General features: G+C 41.2%; 1 protein-coding gene across 1 annotated transcript in view; it reads right to left on the bottom strand.

Annotated features, from left to right (window-relative positions):
- Positions 1-4,915: 4,915 nt before the first annotated feature.
- PTPN5 (protein tyrosine phosphatase non-receptor type 5) overlaps positions 4,916-14,868 on the bottom strand; it is a gene marked incomplete at its 3' end in the record, with an annotated part of 63,168 nt that continues 53,215 nt past the window's right edge. Inside the window, exons 11-13 of the mRNA XM_082317355.1 lie at positions 12,730-12,890; positions 8,766-8,879; positions 4,916-5,009 (exon numbers count right to left, since the gene is read on the bottom strand). Coding sequence (XP_082173481.1) covers positions 4,916-5,009; positions 8,766-8,879; positions 12,730-12,890 — 369 coding nt within the window. The remainder of the gene's footprint in view (positions 5,010-8,765; positions 8,880-12,729; positions 12,891-14,868) is intronic.

The following is a 14,868-nucleotide window of genomic DNA, read 5'->3' as shown; positions in this document are numbered from 1 at the left end:
TAATTCCTAACAGTCTTCCTTGTGTCCACTTGAGAGGCAAGCAAGCTAAGCATGCAAAGGAGAAAGAGCAGAAGGATCTATGCAGGATTTTTTCCCCTCTGATCCCTGGAGAGAAATGTTGCCTTTGCCTTTTCAGAGGAAAGCAGACACCTTGCAGCTGCTACTGGGACTAGGGAAGCTAAGGTCAGACATAAGAAAACTTCAGGCAAACACTACCATTTCCCAAAGGAGAAATGCCTTTAGTAAGATGCACAGTACTGCAGACTTCTCTGTCCCCAAAACTCTAAGATGTATTGAGATCAAAAGGTAGGCAGAAGAGGCTGAGCCCTCCTGAAGAGTGGCAAGACAAGCTCTCTCCAATGTGAAGAGGTGATCCCTGGAAAGCACTGGCTATCAACGTATTGGATTAAAACTAGTGCAATACAATGACTTATTTAACTATTTTAAGCCTAGCAATCAACAGGCAGATAAGAGATAAAGAAGCACTAGGGAACACAGAAGTTGAGTAGCATCGTCCAGTGGAGAGAAAGGGCCAGGAACTGCAATACCTGACTCCTTTGCCAGACCGTTTAAGCTTTATCTTCTTAAATGCTCTGAGCCATATTGCCAGCTCTGGTGCCAACACAGCTTTTAATTCTGAGTAAATAATCTAGCCTTTCTCTGCCTTCAGCTTTGCTATCAACTGAATAAACCTGACACTGCTGCCCTGCTGGGGATTACACAGCGCACAAGCTTGGGCAGGTCTTCTGCACCCAAGTTAATCATACCCCCTTCTGTGACTTTCGCACCATGCCATGAGAATGTGGTGTCTGTCGTATTCGGGTGCTGGAGCCTGATCTGTATCAGTACTCAGAGGAGAGCACACTCTTCTCTTTCCTTTTGTGTAACAGAAGGAATTAATCTCTTTGCGAAGATGTGAAATTTGCTTTTAGACATTAGAAATCAATGCTTGCATTGTCTAGAGCGTGCAGTTTTTTGACTGTATGTCCCTTACGCACAAAGCTGCAAGCGCTGCTTTCATTCACACATTTCTTCTGTGCTTGTGAATGGAGTAATTTTTTTCTTGCAGGACTCCTGAGCTCTCACAGGTCAGTCTCACGGACATCAGCAAATATACATCTACAGACTTGGCAAAAGACACAAGGTTATCCCCAAGGTATCTCAGAAGAAGTGTTTTGTTTTTTCTCCCTAGCAAATGTATAAAGCACATTTCATGTCAAAAATAGAGACAGTTATTATTAACAAATTGTAAATTTACTATTTCCCTTTATTTAAAACGGTTTCCAGGGAAAGAACACATCAAAAACAATAGTGCAGGTCCACTTCTAAAACCTGCAAACTCACCAATCAACAGACATACACTTTCTAAGACCACCTGTGTGCAAGCTGCATGGTTCCTCCACTGCAGAGACAGCAGCGAAGTGACAGGAACCAAGGTCCTGTTTAGTGATCTCTTCAGTCTTATGCCCTTTTGCAACTGCAAATTCACAGGTTAAGGATAAGGTTTTCCAAAGTAGACTAATTGTAGAGGAAATGTCCAGAATTGTTAGCTACTTTTGAAAGTCTTAAAAGTAAACACGACAGTCTACCATATATGACTGCTAGGTAGTTGATGTTTCAGAACAATTTGGCCAAGTCATCTTTGTCTTGATCCTTCAGAGAGCCATACATGTGCTTTACCTGAGGTCAGCTCTTGCTCTCAAGTGCAATCTTAGGTTTTGTTTTTACGTAACCCTGTGTATCTGCTGATCTCGGAGTACCTACAAAAGGACAACGTATCATTAGTTTGTTACCATGACAGAAACATAAACAGGATAACACTGCTTAAGTGTGATGGCCAATGACCAAATGACCAGCAAACAAGCGAGGCACAGCTAGGCTCTGCCCTGTTCACAAAGTGTGAAAAAGCTTCTGGAACACAAGACATAACAGTTGGTTCTAAATAAAACCATCTCAAGTTTGTTATATGCTAACCTACCTGGAGAGCGGAATTCAGTCCTCTGGGAAACAATGGTGTTATAGGTATTAATGCTGTAGTCTCTGGGCCTGGGCAGTGAGCTGGAGAGAGCGGATGAAGTGTGCTAGGAATTTTCTTTTAATAAAGAGTGCCCAGTAAAAAGAAAAGTCTAGTAAGACACATAGCTTAGCTTAGTTGTCAGCTCGGTTTCAAACCTACTGACTACAGAAGCAGAAGCCCCACCCATCTCAAGTGCTTCTGCATGGCCAGAGCTCCTTTCTGCTAATCCTAAGCACTTCTGAGACTGCCTCTGCCATCAGAAGAGATCAGAACAGCTGATATAAGGTCCTTCAGACCTCAAATTCTATTTTAAAAAAACAGAGAGAGACACACAAAAAAAAAAGAGACAGAGAGAAATATGTTAATTATGGTAAGGCCAAAGAGTAAATAGGAGGATTAGCTCCAAATGTGTTAGACAAAATAACGCTTAAAGAGGCATTTGAATATTTTGATCTTGACCAAGTGGCATGCTCTTGATTGGTGTGAGATGGCAGCAGTGCAGCCCTCATAACCAGACTGTGCAACTAGGCTGACATTTGCTTTGTACTAATGAATTGATGCAAAGCAGCCTGATTTTATCAGTGACCGCTCTCTCAGGACACTGCACATATGTAGAATGGGAGTGGACAGCAGGCTAGATTTCCTTCATCAGTATAAATCGTTCACTTCTACTCAAGCTAGTGAAGCACTACTAATACCTGCTGACGATCTGTGCAAGGACCTCAAAGCCACTATCTTAGAGCCCTTTATACTTTGTTTGCTACAAAGCGATTCTCCTCTAGAAAGTCTCCTTGTACAGGAGGCAACTTATACATTGAACTTTGCTCCTATACTCACACTCCTATCAATCATCAACGAATATTCTTTAGCAGATGCACAGGAAGCTGAGGACAGAATAAGTAATTTTGTTCACTGAGTCAGTTTTGACACTGAAGGGCACTGAACAGCTGAAAACATAATTTGTAGGGAGTTCCACTTAAAATGTTATTCAGAACATCAGTGGTGCTTTTGTTATTTCTAAGGAGTGCTTAGATGGAATAGTGTTACCCCTTCAAAAGAATTGGTAGCAATGGGGAGAATATAGCTAGCAAGGTTTACATAAAACTAACAGTCATGTTATGCTCAAAAGCTTAAGTTTATTGCTCTATTTAATGACTACCACCAGTATTTTTAAAAAGAATGCCAGTTCTTCCTGCTAGCTTCTCACTGAAGGAAATATTTTAAATACAGCAATAAAATCAAGTGGTTTAAAGATAACACATTTTGCCACACGTTCATGCAAACCCTGCTGACAGGATTTTTACAGGTTCATGGATACAGGATAAACACAAAGGATGTGTAGTGTAATATTGGGAAACTTTCCCCACAGTGATGAAGTTGTAGGCATAACATCTCAGGCCCTACAGCCTGCACCTACTGACGTCAACAGCAAAACCTCAGCGGGAGCAGGATCACCCTTATTGTTCTGAGAGCTGCTTTACCTTCTCCTGATTAGGAAGTGCAGTAAATTCTCAAAATCTCCTGCACTAATAAAAGTGGTGGGTTTTGGTTATTGTTACAAATAAAGAGAAGTAAAAATATTTTTAGTAGATCATTACAGCTTCTATTCACAAAACACTCATCTTTCATGTTAAGGGTCCTGTGTACCTCCATTTTTCTCTGCTCAGTAAAGCACTTACCTCTAAGCATTAAGCACAAACTGCAGTCTTCACAGCCTGACTGAGTTCTAAGAAGAAAACCATGGGCAGCAGTCTGTATTTCAATAAAAGGAAACACTGCTGCCTGGACTAGTGATTAGAATGGGATAATGATTGTCTAAATTTGGTTTGAGGGCAAATTTATCAAGAAGTAGCCAACACGTTCAGACTGATTTCTTTTTTAAAGCTGCCTACAAGATTTGCATTAATTTTACTGAGCACTGGGCACCCGGTCACCCTCAAAACTTTGAAACAAGTTTAAATTCATAAAACACAAGTGATTTTATTATTACATTTTCAATAAAGATGAACTCAACTCACAAAATTCCTCACCTGATTTCAAACCTCAAATTTCAGGAGAAATTGTATTTGGATTGTAGTCTGACTACGCAAAAAGAGAGACTATTTGCAAAAATCAAATCTGGTTGCAGACTGAGATGCCAAAATATTGACAAAGAAAAGGTAAAGCATAAAGAATTTATGTTCAGATTAACTTCTACTATTCACCTCAGATTCACTCGGCTGTCACGATACTGGGGTACATTGCTGGTAAGAACTGGAGGTAAGAATTTGACTCACATAATTGAAATATTTTCTTCCCCTTAGTTCTGGTAACACTGGTGGTGGACTGCTTTAGAAAAAATAAACAAGCAAACATGATGTGTGAAACATCATTTCAATGTGAATCTACTTGAATCTTTCAATGCAGAGGCTCAGAAGGTTTACGATATACACAGTATTCGGTAATTTTATATGTAAAAACAATCAGAAAGAGGCAAAAAGTTACTTTCAAGCTTAGTCAACATACAGCACATTTCAGCATGACAATTCAAAAAGTTTCACACTGTATTTGGATATATTAGCAATGATTTTTTTAAAAATAGCAAACTGAAGACAGTGGATTTTTTCTGATTTTTTTTCTCGCTTTTGTAACAAATGAAGCTACTATTCTTATTTACAGTATAAATAAGCCTTTTTTTGGTGAAGATTATGTCCTATCACATATGTTTAAGACAAGGTGTACCTCAGCTCTTAAATGTCAATGCAAACAAGAGCATAAAAGCAATATCAAAGTAAAATAGTATATCTTTCTTTCCAGCTAAGACAGCCACGTTACCATGTGTCTTTTATCACATCTGAAATATATATGAATGCAGTCAAAAGTTCTCTTGGTTTTAGCCTTTAGGAATATCATGAACACTTATTCTTCTGCTGCTCTAGAAAGCTGTTTTCCGTACAAGCTCATGACATGATGCACAAATTGATACTGTTCACAAGTCTGGATCATTCCTCCCCTGAAAAGGAAAGAAAAAAAGGGGAGGGAAACAGGAGCCTTATTACATGCAAACAACATATGAGGAAATGGCATTGCTAACACGAAGCCGGTGTTACACACAAAAGGTCTATTCCAAAGCTTCCTGAAATGAGTGAAAAGTGCCCACTGATTGCAACCAGCTTGCAGTCTGACCTTGAGCTCCATTTTGAAAGTCTGTGCTAAGCAAGGAACAGGAGGTAGTCAGAACAGGAATGGGCTTTACCTTCATTTTTCTTGGCAGAGGCCCTCATCCAGTAAGGCAACACCATCATCATTTACATTCACATTACCAGCGCACCTATACTCCAAGCACCATTTTAAACACCATGAAAAGCAACCCCCACCCCAAAGCTCTAGACGGATAGATGGGAGCAGGGGGAATAAAGAGGGGAGGTAGCTTATCCAAGACTTCCCAGCTGCACTAGGGACTGAATTCAGGACTATAAAGGGCTGGGCCAGGCCGAGCTAGACAACTGATGTAGCACACAACTTTCCCACTCTGGAATGAGGGTTCTTTCCTCTGTGCCATCCCACACTGTGCTTTTGGCAAGTTCACCAGGGAACTAGGGGATGGCCAGCAGGATTTTGGAACAGACAACGGACCTTTAACATAAAGACAACTCAGATTTGTAACTGAACTGACTGCCATCCACACCTTGATCAGTAAAAGACTCCCAGCACAGAAATCGGTTTTGGTTCAGCTTTTGCTGTTCTCTTTAAAACTGCAAACCCGAAAGGAAACACAAGCAGGAGCAGGAACAGTTTGCTTTTCCATGTATCATTAGCCTGTGTATTTCTGCAAGTAGCATATTAATCATGAGTACTACAGCGGGAGACAGAAATGAACAAAAAGAACAAGGATAAAGTTGTCCATTTTAAGCAGATTTTCCTAACACTTAAAATTCTGCTAAGAGTACCTCAACAACAGTGATATGATCTCTTGATAATCCATTATGAAAATAATTAAACCCCATGGCTCAAATTCACAGGTGTATGCAGAATTGTGCCAGCAGTAGTGCTGGTGCACAGATCCCTGGAACGCAGCACCAAAAGGAGGCTGAAGCAACAAGCGGTGTTGAGGAACATGGGAACCTGTGGGTGGCCAGTGCCAACCAGACTGTGTCAGTCTGAGGAAGAGCATATGTGGTGCATTCCCTCAGAAACCTCCACCAGAGGAAATTAATGAAAAGTTTCTTCCTCTGAGCCAAATAGATAGCAGACTGCTAGCACCCTCCTTGGGGACTGCCCTCTTCTATGGGGTCCAGCTTAACAATTGTGGGTCACACAGTAACCATACCAGTAAGGGGTAGATGAGTGAGCAAGACAATCTCCTCCTTCAGCCTCTTGCAGTTATTTTGTTAAGTGGCTGTTTGAAATAACACTTAACAATGAGCAGGGAAGGGCAGGGACCCGTGCTTCAACCTCTCATCAATAAGCAACGGTGGGAAACACACACTGCATTTCTAAAGAAACTATTTCCTGGCTGAGCATCTCCTCCCCCTACTTAATACAGGCTCACAGTTGATCTGTTTCTAAGTCCTCTTGTGCTGCACGCAGCATTGAAATATATCTATGTCAGTTCATGACACACGAGGAATGTTAGTCATATCTGGCAATTATTCCCCATGCAATTCCATTAACAGTGAAGTTGCACCCTGAAGTTGTAGCAACAGAAGCACTAGGGTGGCCATCAAGTTTCAGACCACAGGAAATGATTTTCCTTTTTATCTGGTTCCCTGCTATGTGGTGGCTTCCTCCCCTTCCCACACACATGCACACCATGACATGTGCTTGCTGTCCAGGCACAGAACAGAGAAATTATGTTCTCATCCCTATTTGCCACAGAAACCTTTCAAATTTGAGTTGCACTGTGGGAAAGGACAGCAAATGTCTCTCAGCACTGTGGGAAGGATGCAGGAATGATCACTTCCTCTCCTTAGTCATACTAGGTTATTTTAGGACCAACTGTTGGCCACTGGTGCAAAGCCCAGTGCACAGGATTTTTCCAAGGGATCTGTAAGGGAATGAAGGGAAAGAAACATTTGTCCCCTTCACCCCACAACAACCTCAAAGGCAGTTCTCAGGGCTAATGTCAACCCCTCTAACTGCTCTGAAGCAGTGAGGTGCATTCTTTTACGTGTCTGCTCCAGCCTGCATCCAACCCGCTTTTACTGGTGACTCCTTCCCATCCACCCTATTTTCTCTAGCCAGTAACCACCAGACAGGAGGAAGAGACAGAGAGGATCTTCCTTCCTATAGCTGCTTGGACACTGTCTCATCCTCTCACACTGCTTTTGAAGTCACATGGAGCTTTTGTGGGGGTTTAGTGACAATAACAGTGGACAGCAGCACGACTTCCAAGAGAGCCCTGTTTTTCACTCCTTGAAGAAACCATGCTCTTCTGTAGCAAGGATGGTGACTTGACTGCTTTCCATCTTGAGTATTTTCTCCCATGACATTTACATGGCCTTTTCCTATCCCATCCCACCCTCAAGAGGTACATGCATGGCAGCTACAGAACTCCCTGCAGGCTTCCTTTTCCGCCATGGCATCCTTTAAGTGCGATCTCCCTTCTCCAGCCTCTGCAAATGACTGCCAGTGCCCCTCTCCCTGCAAAGCCAGTATTTTTAATTGGCCTTCTGTAGCAAGCACATTTGTAAGCAGGTGTCTTCAGCCTTCATTTGTATGGCTATTTTCCTGTGCAACATCAGTCACAGAGACAAGATATTTCAGATACAGCCAGATATTTCACTGGGCCATGGATAATCAGCACTCACTATCAATATTCTGGTTTTCTTTTTCACAAGAAACCTTTCCTTGTCTGGCCCGAAATCCATTGAAATAGCCAAACCTCCAAGCCCCTGCAGGTCCCTGTCTATCAGAGCCTCAGCAGGGCAGCAAGCATTTCATTTTCTGCCTCCCACTGAGCATAATTTCTCCTCTGAAATAAAGTTCAGCGTGGGGTTGAGGTTCTTTTTTTTTTCCTCAGAAAAATCTTTGGTATGTTTTTCGTGACATCTCTTCCCCCGACTACATTTATCATTATCATTAGAGAGAGCACTGAGACATGTTTTGATGGCACTTGAAACCAGTGGGAGAGGAAAAATAACATCTCTGGTGCAAAATTCAAGTCTGTTTACTTCATCATCAAACTCAAGGTGGTGTGTTAAGAAATGCTTAACTGGAAACCATTGAATTTCTGGAGATTTTCACAGCTCCTTTCATATGTCTACAAACACTCCAGACTCTGCATACTCTCCCTCTCCCCGCAAAGTCCCAAGCGGTCATGCCCTCCCAACAGTGCTCACAGCTCCAACTATGCGAGGCCAGTTTTCTTTACTGCTCCTGGGAGCAAAGTACTGATCTGTGGCTCTGAACTTAAGTACAGCAGACCTTTGAGCCTTTGCTTCTGTAAGAACATGGGACCATCTCCTCAGCTGGCGAAAGGTCACCCCTTGCTGCACTGAGATGTGCAGCTGCACAGCTGTGCAGATGTGCAGCTGTGAATCTAGCTCAGTTTTAGGGCTGTTCATTAAGGTTTACTGCTCATAAAATAGGCAAAGATTACAAGTCAGAACTGCTTAGCACAGGGCAACTTCCTTCCAGGAACGTTCTCTCTTGGCCTCCATTTGCCTTTGTTTCTCGTCTGTTCCCATTTGTTTCTCCTTAAGTAAAAGGAAAGATTACCATTACTTTTTTTTTTTTTTTTTTCTGGAAAGGAAACAGGCTTTCTTACCTGTCTAACCGTAACTGGCAGGCTGTTCGCAATATGTCAACTATGCCCTCGCTCTTCAGCTGTTTACAACAGACACTAGTTGCAATAAAGCAGCCAGTCCTCCCGATGCCTGCACTAAGGGAAGGAAAAGCAGAGAGAGGCAGTGAATGTGTTAGAATGGCTTTGGAACTTTCTCGTTAAATGAATGCCATTAAACCAGCAATCAAACCCCATTATCCCTTTCCTCCCTCCAACCTGTGCCAGGTGGGTCCTTGGAAATGCAAAGCCATAACTAGGAAAAGATACCAATTTCAATAGGACAGCACAATTAAGTGTGAGCCACTCGCAGCAAAAGGATGGACACTGCACGTACAGTGCTAAAAATGGACTGTTGGGTACCATTTGACCTGATATGTCATTGAAACATTGAAAATAATCAGTTAAACAGTATTTCTTAGTTAAGACTTGCTTTGAAGGCAACCTTTGCTTAGAGATTCTTAATCCTAATAGCTTCTTTGAAAGCTATTTTCATTCACAGGTACAGTAAAAAAACCCAACAAACCCCTTGCTTAAATAATTAGAGCTAAGAGCAACACAGTAAGTGCTGATCAGATCTGCAATCTAGTAATTCTCTGACTTAGTGCAGGATACAACAAATTCACTATTAAAGAAATTTGTCTTTCCCGAACACCTTTGTATCTGATTCAGTCCTTGCTTAATGACCAGAATTGATTTTGTTCTCAAAGGCACAGTGCTATCAAAGCTGTGAATTCTTCTTATCACCTAATAAAAAGATAGCAGCAAAAGCTGATAGCCCTCCTTATGCATTAAATAATTAAGTGAGCATCCTCAGTAATAATTACTTGACACAACTGCAAGAAATCCTGCTTCCATTTAAATTGCTCTGAAGTCATAATACAAGAACACTGGCAACAAATGTACAAGCAACAATGGAATTTGCAGCTCGCTGCTGCTTGCAAAGTTCTACTACTGTTTCTTTGGACTGTATAGACAGGTTTTTCACTGGGCATTTATGCTTGTTAGGGAATTAGCTACACTGGAATTGTTTTAACTTCTATTGCAGAATGATCAAGGCAATTCAATGGAAGTTTGGGGGATGATCTTACTCACTAAGAACTCATCTCAGTCTTCAAATAATTGTGATGGAGGTACCCACCTGACTTAAAACTTTTTGTCCCGGAAACTCTTTGTACCTCATGCCCTGACTTCTGTTTTCTTCACTATATCTGGTTTGTTCATCAATACTTCAAATATTTCAGGGTTTCAGAGGACTCTTTGCTGCATATGGATGTACACCAATGGTAAAATTAAAAAAAAAAAAAAAAAAGCCCTTTGTCTTCCATTTTATGCCATAACCAAACAGGCCACACTACACAGCTCTTGTTTACTGTTACCCATCCACAGGCCTCAGGGTGTTTCGCAAAGGGAGCAAACATCACCCATTTTTAGATAAAGCAAACAGCACTGAGACAGCACTTGTCCCAAGACAAGCTGCAGTTCTCTCAGTGGCTGAGAGAAAGTCATAATCCTTCCAAGACTGCGCAAGAGTGGTGCATTATCCACAGGACCTTAACAGGACTGCTAGCCTGCTTTTAACATGAAGCTGCCTTTAAGAATAGGGCCACAAAAATGATCAGAGGGATGGAACACCTCTCGTATGAGGACAGGCTGAGAGAATTGGGGTTGTTCAGCCTGGAGAAGAGAAGGCTCTGGGGAGACGACCTTATTGCGGCCTTTCAATACTTAAACGGGGCTCATAAGAAAGACAGAATTTTTAGTAGGGCCTGTTGTGACAGGACAAGGGGTAATGGTTTTAAACTTAAAAAGGGTAGATTCAGACTAGATATAAGGAAGAAATGTTTTATGATAAAGGTGGTGAAACACTGGAACACATTGCTCAGAGAGGTGGTAGATGCCCCACCTCTGGAAACATTCAAGGCCAGGCTGGACAGGGCTCTGAGCAGCCTGCTCTAGTTGAAGATGCCCCTGCTCATTGCAGGGGAGGCTGCACTAGATGACCTTTAAAGATCCCTTCCAACCCAAACTATTCTATGATTCTAATAGTTTCATTATTAGGTTTGTATCTATTTTTTCTTAAAGGTGCGTTATTTTTCATCACTGAAGGCCAAAATCACAGTGATTATGTTCTACTGGGGATCTCCCACAAAGGCCAAAGGAGTTAGAGTACTCAGTGTAACACAGGCCTTGGCTAATGGCTTGCTGCACATACCACTCTCAAATAGAGGCAATGTATTAAATTCCTTTTTCAGATAAAATGACTGCAACTGAGAATAACCTAAAAGGGCTTTGCTCCACAGTTATGACATAAAATACTTCATAATCGTATCACCATGTCTCTTAGTACTTATTTCAAATAAAAATACCCCATTTCCCCCCAAATTATTACTGTGTCATAGGGATGACACCATACAAGAGGACAAAACAAGTATGCAAAGCAAGAGCGACATGGTGACCAGAATCTTTACCTGCAGCAAATACCATAATACTTCAAGGAGCTCTTAGAGAGTCACAGATTTCCAAGGGCAAAGGGGACCTTCTTACAAACCATTTGTTATTTTTCTCTGAACTCTCCCCAATTTGTCAAAATCTGTTTCAAAACACAGGCAGAAAAACTGGACATGTGGCATCATACGAACATTTTACTAGCGATTACTCCATATTAGCTTATAGGTGGATCTTTGATGACACTGGGCTACCAACCATTCACCCCAAGAGTCTCTTTGAAAACATTCCCGTTGTATGATAATACCCCGCTTACTATGGCTTCTGAATAGCAACCATCCACCATTTCCTAGAAAATGTTATGCAAAACTAGGTAAAATTCCTTACAAAAATCCCAAAGATCAATTTGGCAAAATGTATTTTTTTTGGAATTATGGAAGATTACCCTGGCAAGATTACTGCATCGCTTATCAGGCTTTCCACTATTTATCTGGAATAATTGTTCTGAGAACTGACTTGTAGTTTTCAAGTAACCACATTTAACCTTTCTAAACACTGGCAAAACAGGACTTGCTTTTAGACCTCTGGAACTTCTCAAATTTTCCAAGAATTCAAGCTCAGCTATACTAAACTTTAATGGTTTAGATCCTGTGGACCCATTTTTTTAAACACTCTTGGGTGAAAATCATCCAGTACAGCTGATTTAATAATGGTTAGTAGCTGTTGCTTAACACATTCCCTCGTTAGCAGCGTAAAAGAATGTACTTCATCATGTCTACAAGTGATAAGTACACCATCCTACTTCTTTATGAAGACAGAAGAGAAGTATCTCTCTACATCTATTTTTTTCTGCTCTGTGATTGATATTTATAATTTTCTCATCAGGCTTCAAACCACTGTAAAGATTTTGCTTCTTCCATATAAGAAGTTTTCATCTTTGCCAGGGGCTTTTCACAGGTACTTCAGTTTTGCTATCTATTGCATACATTTCCTGTCTGTTGATTAGTACTTGCTGCAATCAGCTTTGCCACTGTTCCATTTGTTTTATGTATTACACTTAAATTATTGTCTTTGGCCTAATGAGGATTTTTTAAAATCAAAGAAGGAATCTACAAAACAGGGGGTTTTAAGGCTTAAAATTGAATGTTCTCATTTTTCTGCTTGCATGTGCCTTCCTATTCAATTTCACTCACAGTATCTTTGGTAACCCGGCCCTTTTAAGATCATTAAAGGCGTATATTACTGGCAAGGCAAATAAACTGAAACTGTTCTTACTTGTAACTGAGCCACCACCAGCTTCTCTGTTCAGCTCTGTCTGTATCTGAATGCAACACTTGGTAATAGAAAATTATTGTCATTAAATGTTAGAATTTCCAAGCGTATTTCAGAAGCAGTTGAGCAAGATCTCTCCCATGTCCAACTGATGGCCAATATGACAGTATTTGCACTATGCCACTCTATGTGAAAAAGCCCTTAGAAGTCAGATACAACATTTATCTACCTGCAGTGAACAATCACCGGGGCATTCTTCTCTTCTGCACTCTGCATTGCCTCTTCCACTTCCAATACTAGCTGTAACAGAGGCGGGGCTTGATCTGGTGTCTTCTGGTCTGGCCAAGACGTGTACCAGTAATGTTTCAGGTTTCTGACTTCTTCTCCTTTCTGTAATCCAGTTAAGAAAAACACCACAAAGTTTTAAAAGAATTCTGGTTGTAAACTGATATTGAAACCTGGCCTTCCCTTTAAGAATGAGATGAGTAAATCAATGCTAAATGGAACAGGAGATCCAAATGGCAAGCCACACAACAGAGAAATCTGGATTTCAAATATCACGTCTGCATTTCAGTAAACTGCCTTAAAAAATACCCCCCCCCCAAGTATGCTGCTCTTTTAGTGCCAAGAGCTGTGTGTAAAACACTCCAAGCAGTCTGTTCCCTTTTGACAGATTCATTCAGCAAAGCCAGAGCTGTGCTTGCAACATAATTGCTTTCATAATGGATTTGACAGACAGAGAGCCAGGAGCCATATCTCTGTCTCTGATAGCTAGATAGCTAGATAAGGGAGAAAGATGGGAGCTTATTTTTCTCTCTCTTCTGACAGACAGACTCATATCAGTTTCCTGTCAATTCTACTCTTCTCTTAGACACGGTGAGAAATTCAGAGACACTATGGAAGGTGGGAATTGTATCTAGCTGCAGTCCAGGGCTTTTTGAGAGACACAAATTCCAATTCTCTCCATGTCTCAGCACGGCTATGAATATAGCAAATGTGCCATTACCTTTTCTGAGTGCCAAGTAGCACTGCATGCTTCTGATTTTGTGTGTTCAAAGTGACATCCTTCTGCCTGATTTCTAAAGGTGCCAAACACTAACATGGAGCTGAGGGAACCTTTCAGCCATTACATAAGCCAGCTGGCACAGGGCTAAGCAAATGTCTTCAAAAGGTCCAGAAAGAGAAGTGTTAGCTTCCACAACCTGCCCTTAAACACGTGGCTGGCTGAGTTTAAGAAGAGAGGAAAAAGAGAACAAATTTGTCTCTCTCTAAAGAATCAGGCACAAAAATCTGGAAATCGTTTCTGTCGTCTATAGTCCTAAATCCCCATGACTGTCAGTCGCTGGATGTTAGAAGTGCTCTGTTGTTGTGCCACTTTCCATCCTTCTCTTTGGTTGACAAAGCTTTTGCATAGCTTCAATGTGAACTAGACTGGGGAAGTGATCTAGTTAAATCTTTTTTTCTTTCTCATGCTGGATTAGTTTTCAGATGGATGGATCAGTTTCCCCCTTTGGCTTACCACACAGTCGCAAATGCTTGTGTGAGCACATGGGAGATGGCACAAGGGTAGAACAAGAGAGCTGGACAGAGGGAGGCTGGGTTTCATATAGTTGCTGTTCCAGCTTACACTGAGTTTAAAGTGCTCATTGAAGCACAGCCATAGGAACCTTAAGGGTACGTTTAGCTCAGTTTAGGAAAAGAGAGTCTTACTATCATAGCAGAGAGCCTGGCTTTAGCTTATTTACCCTAGTGAGAAGATATTCTGGTTAAGAGAGCATAACTAGTTGTCATGAATAGTACTTGAACTCACTACAGTAAATCCGATCAAATTTCAACACCGCTCAAACATGAACATACACAGTTGCTTTTGAACCTGTGACTATGTGTGAGCCACGGAAGTTATGAACACTAGATTCTTAAGTGGGTTGTGAAAAATTATAATAAAATGTTGTCAATAATACTGAGAGAAAAGTAAAAGATAAAAGTCATCTGAAGAAAAACAGGAATCACTACATAAAGTCACTCATTTGACAGAAACAGAAAAGAGCCAAAGTTCTAATGATGAACTCTGGATGTCTTTAGTTTTGACTACGCTGTTACCAGTTTTACTCTTCTGCTTAAAGAACCCTGACTTCTGTGGTTCTGTACACTTCTGCTTTGACTTTAACAAAACATTCTCTATTGGTGCTTCCTTGAGACTGAGAAGACTCGGGAACACCTAGGAAGAAGCAAGATTTAATTGAAGGTTTGAAGTCTACCGTCAGGTACACTGTAGCTGAGATCATGAATCAGTGGCTAGACACTGGCAGGTTCCTTTGAAAAAGGAAAACAAGCCTTGCCTTATTGCCTGAGCATTTTCTGAATTCCT

This window comes from Platalea leucorodia (genome assembly GCF_965183815.1).
Source record: "Platalea leucorodia genome assembly, chromosome: 7".
In the NCBI taxonomy this organism is placed as follows: domain Eukaryota; kingdom Metazoa; phylum Chordata; class Aves; order Pelecaniformes; family Threskiornithidae; genus Platalea; species Platalea leucorodia.
This window is presented reverse-complemented; position numbering and strand designations above follow the sequence as displayed.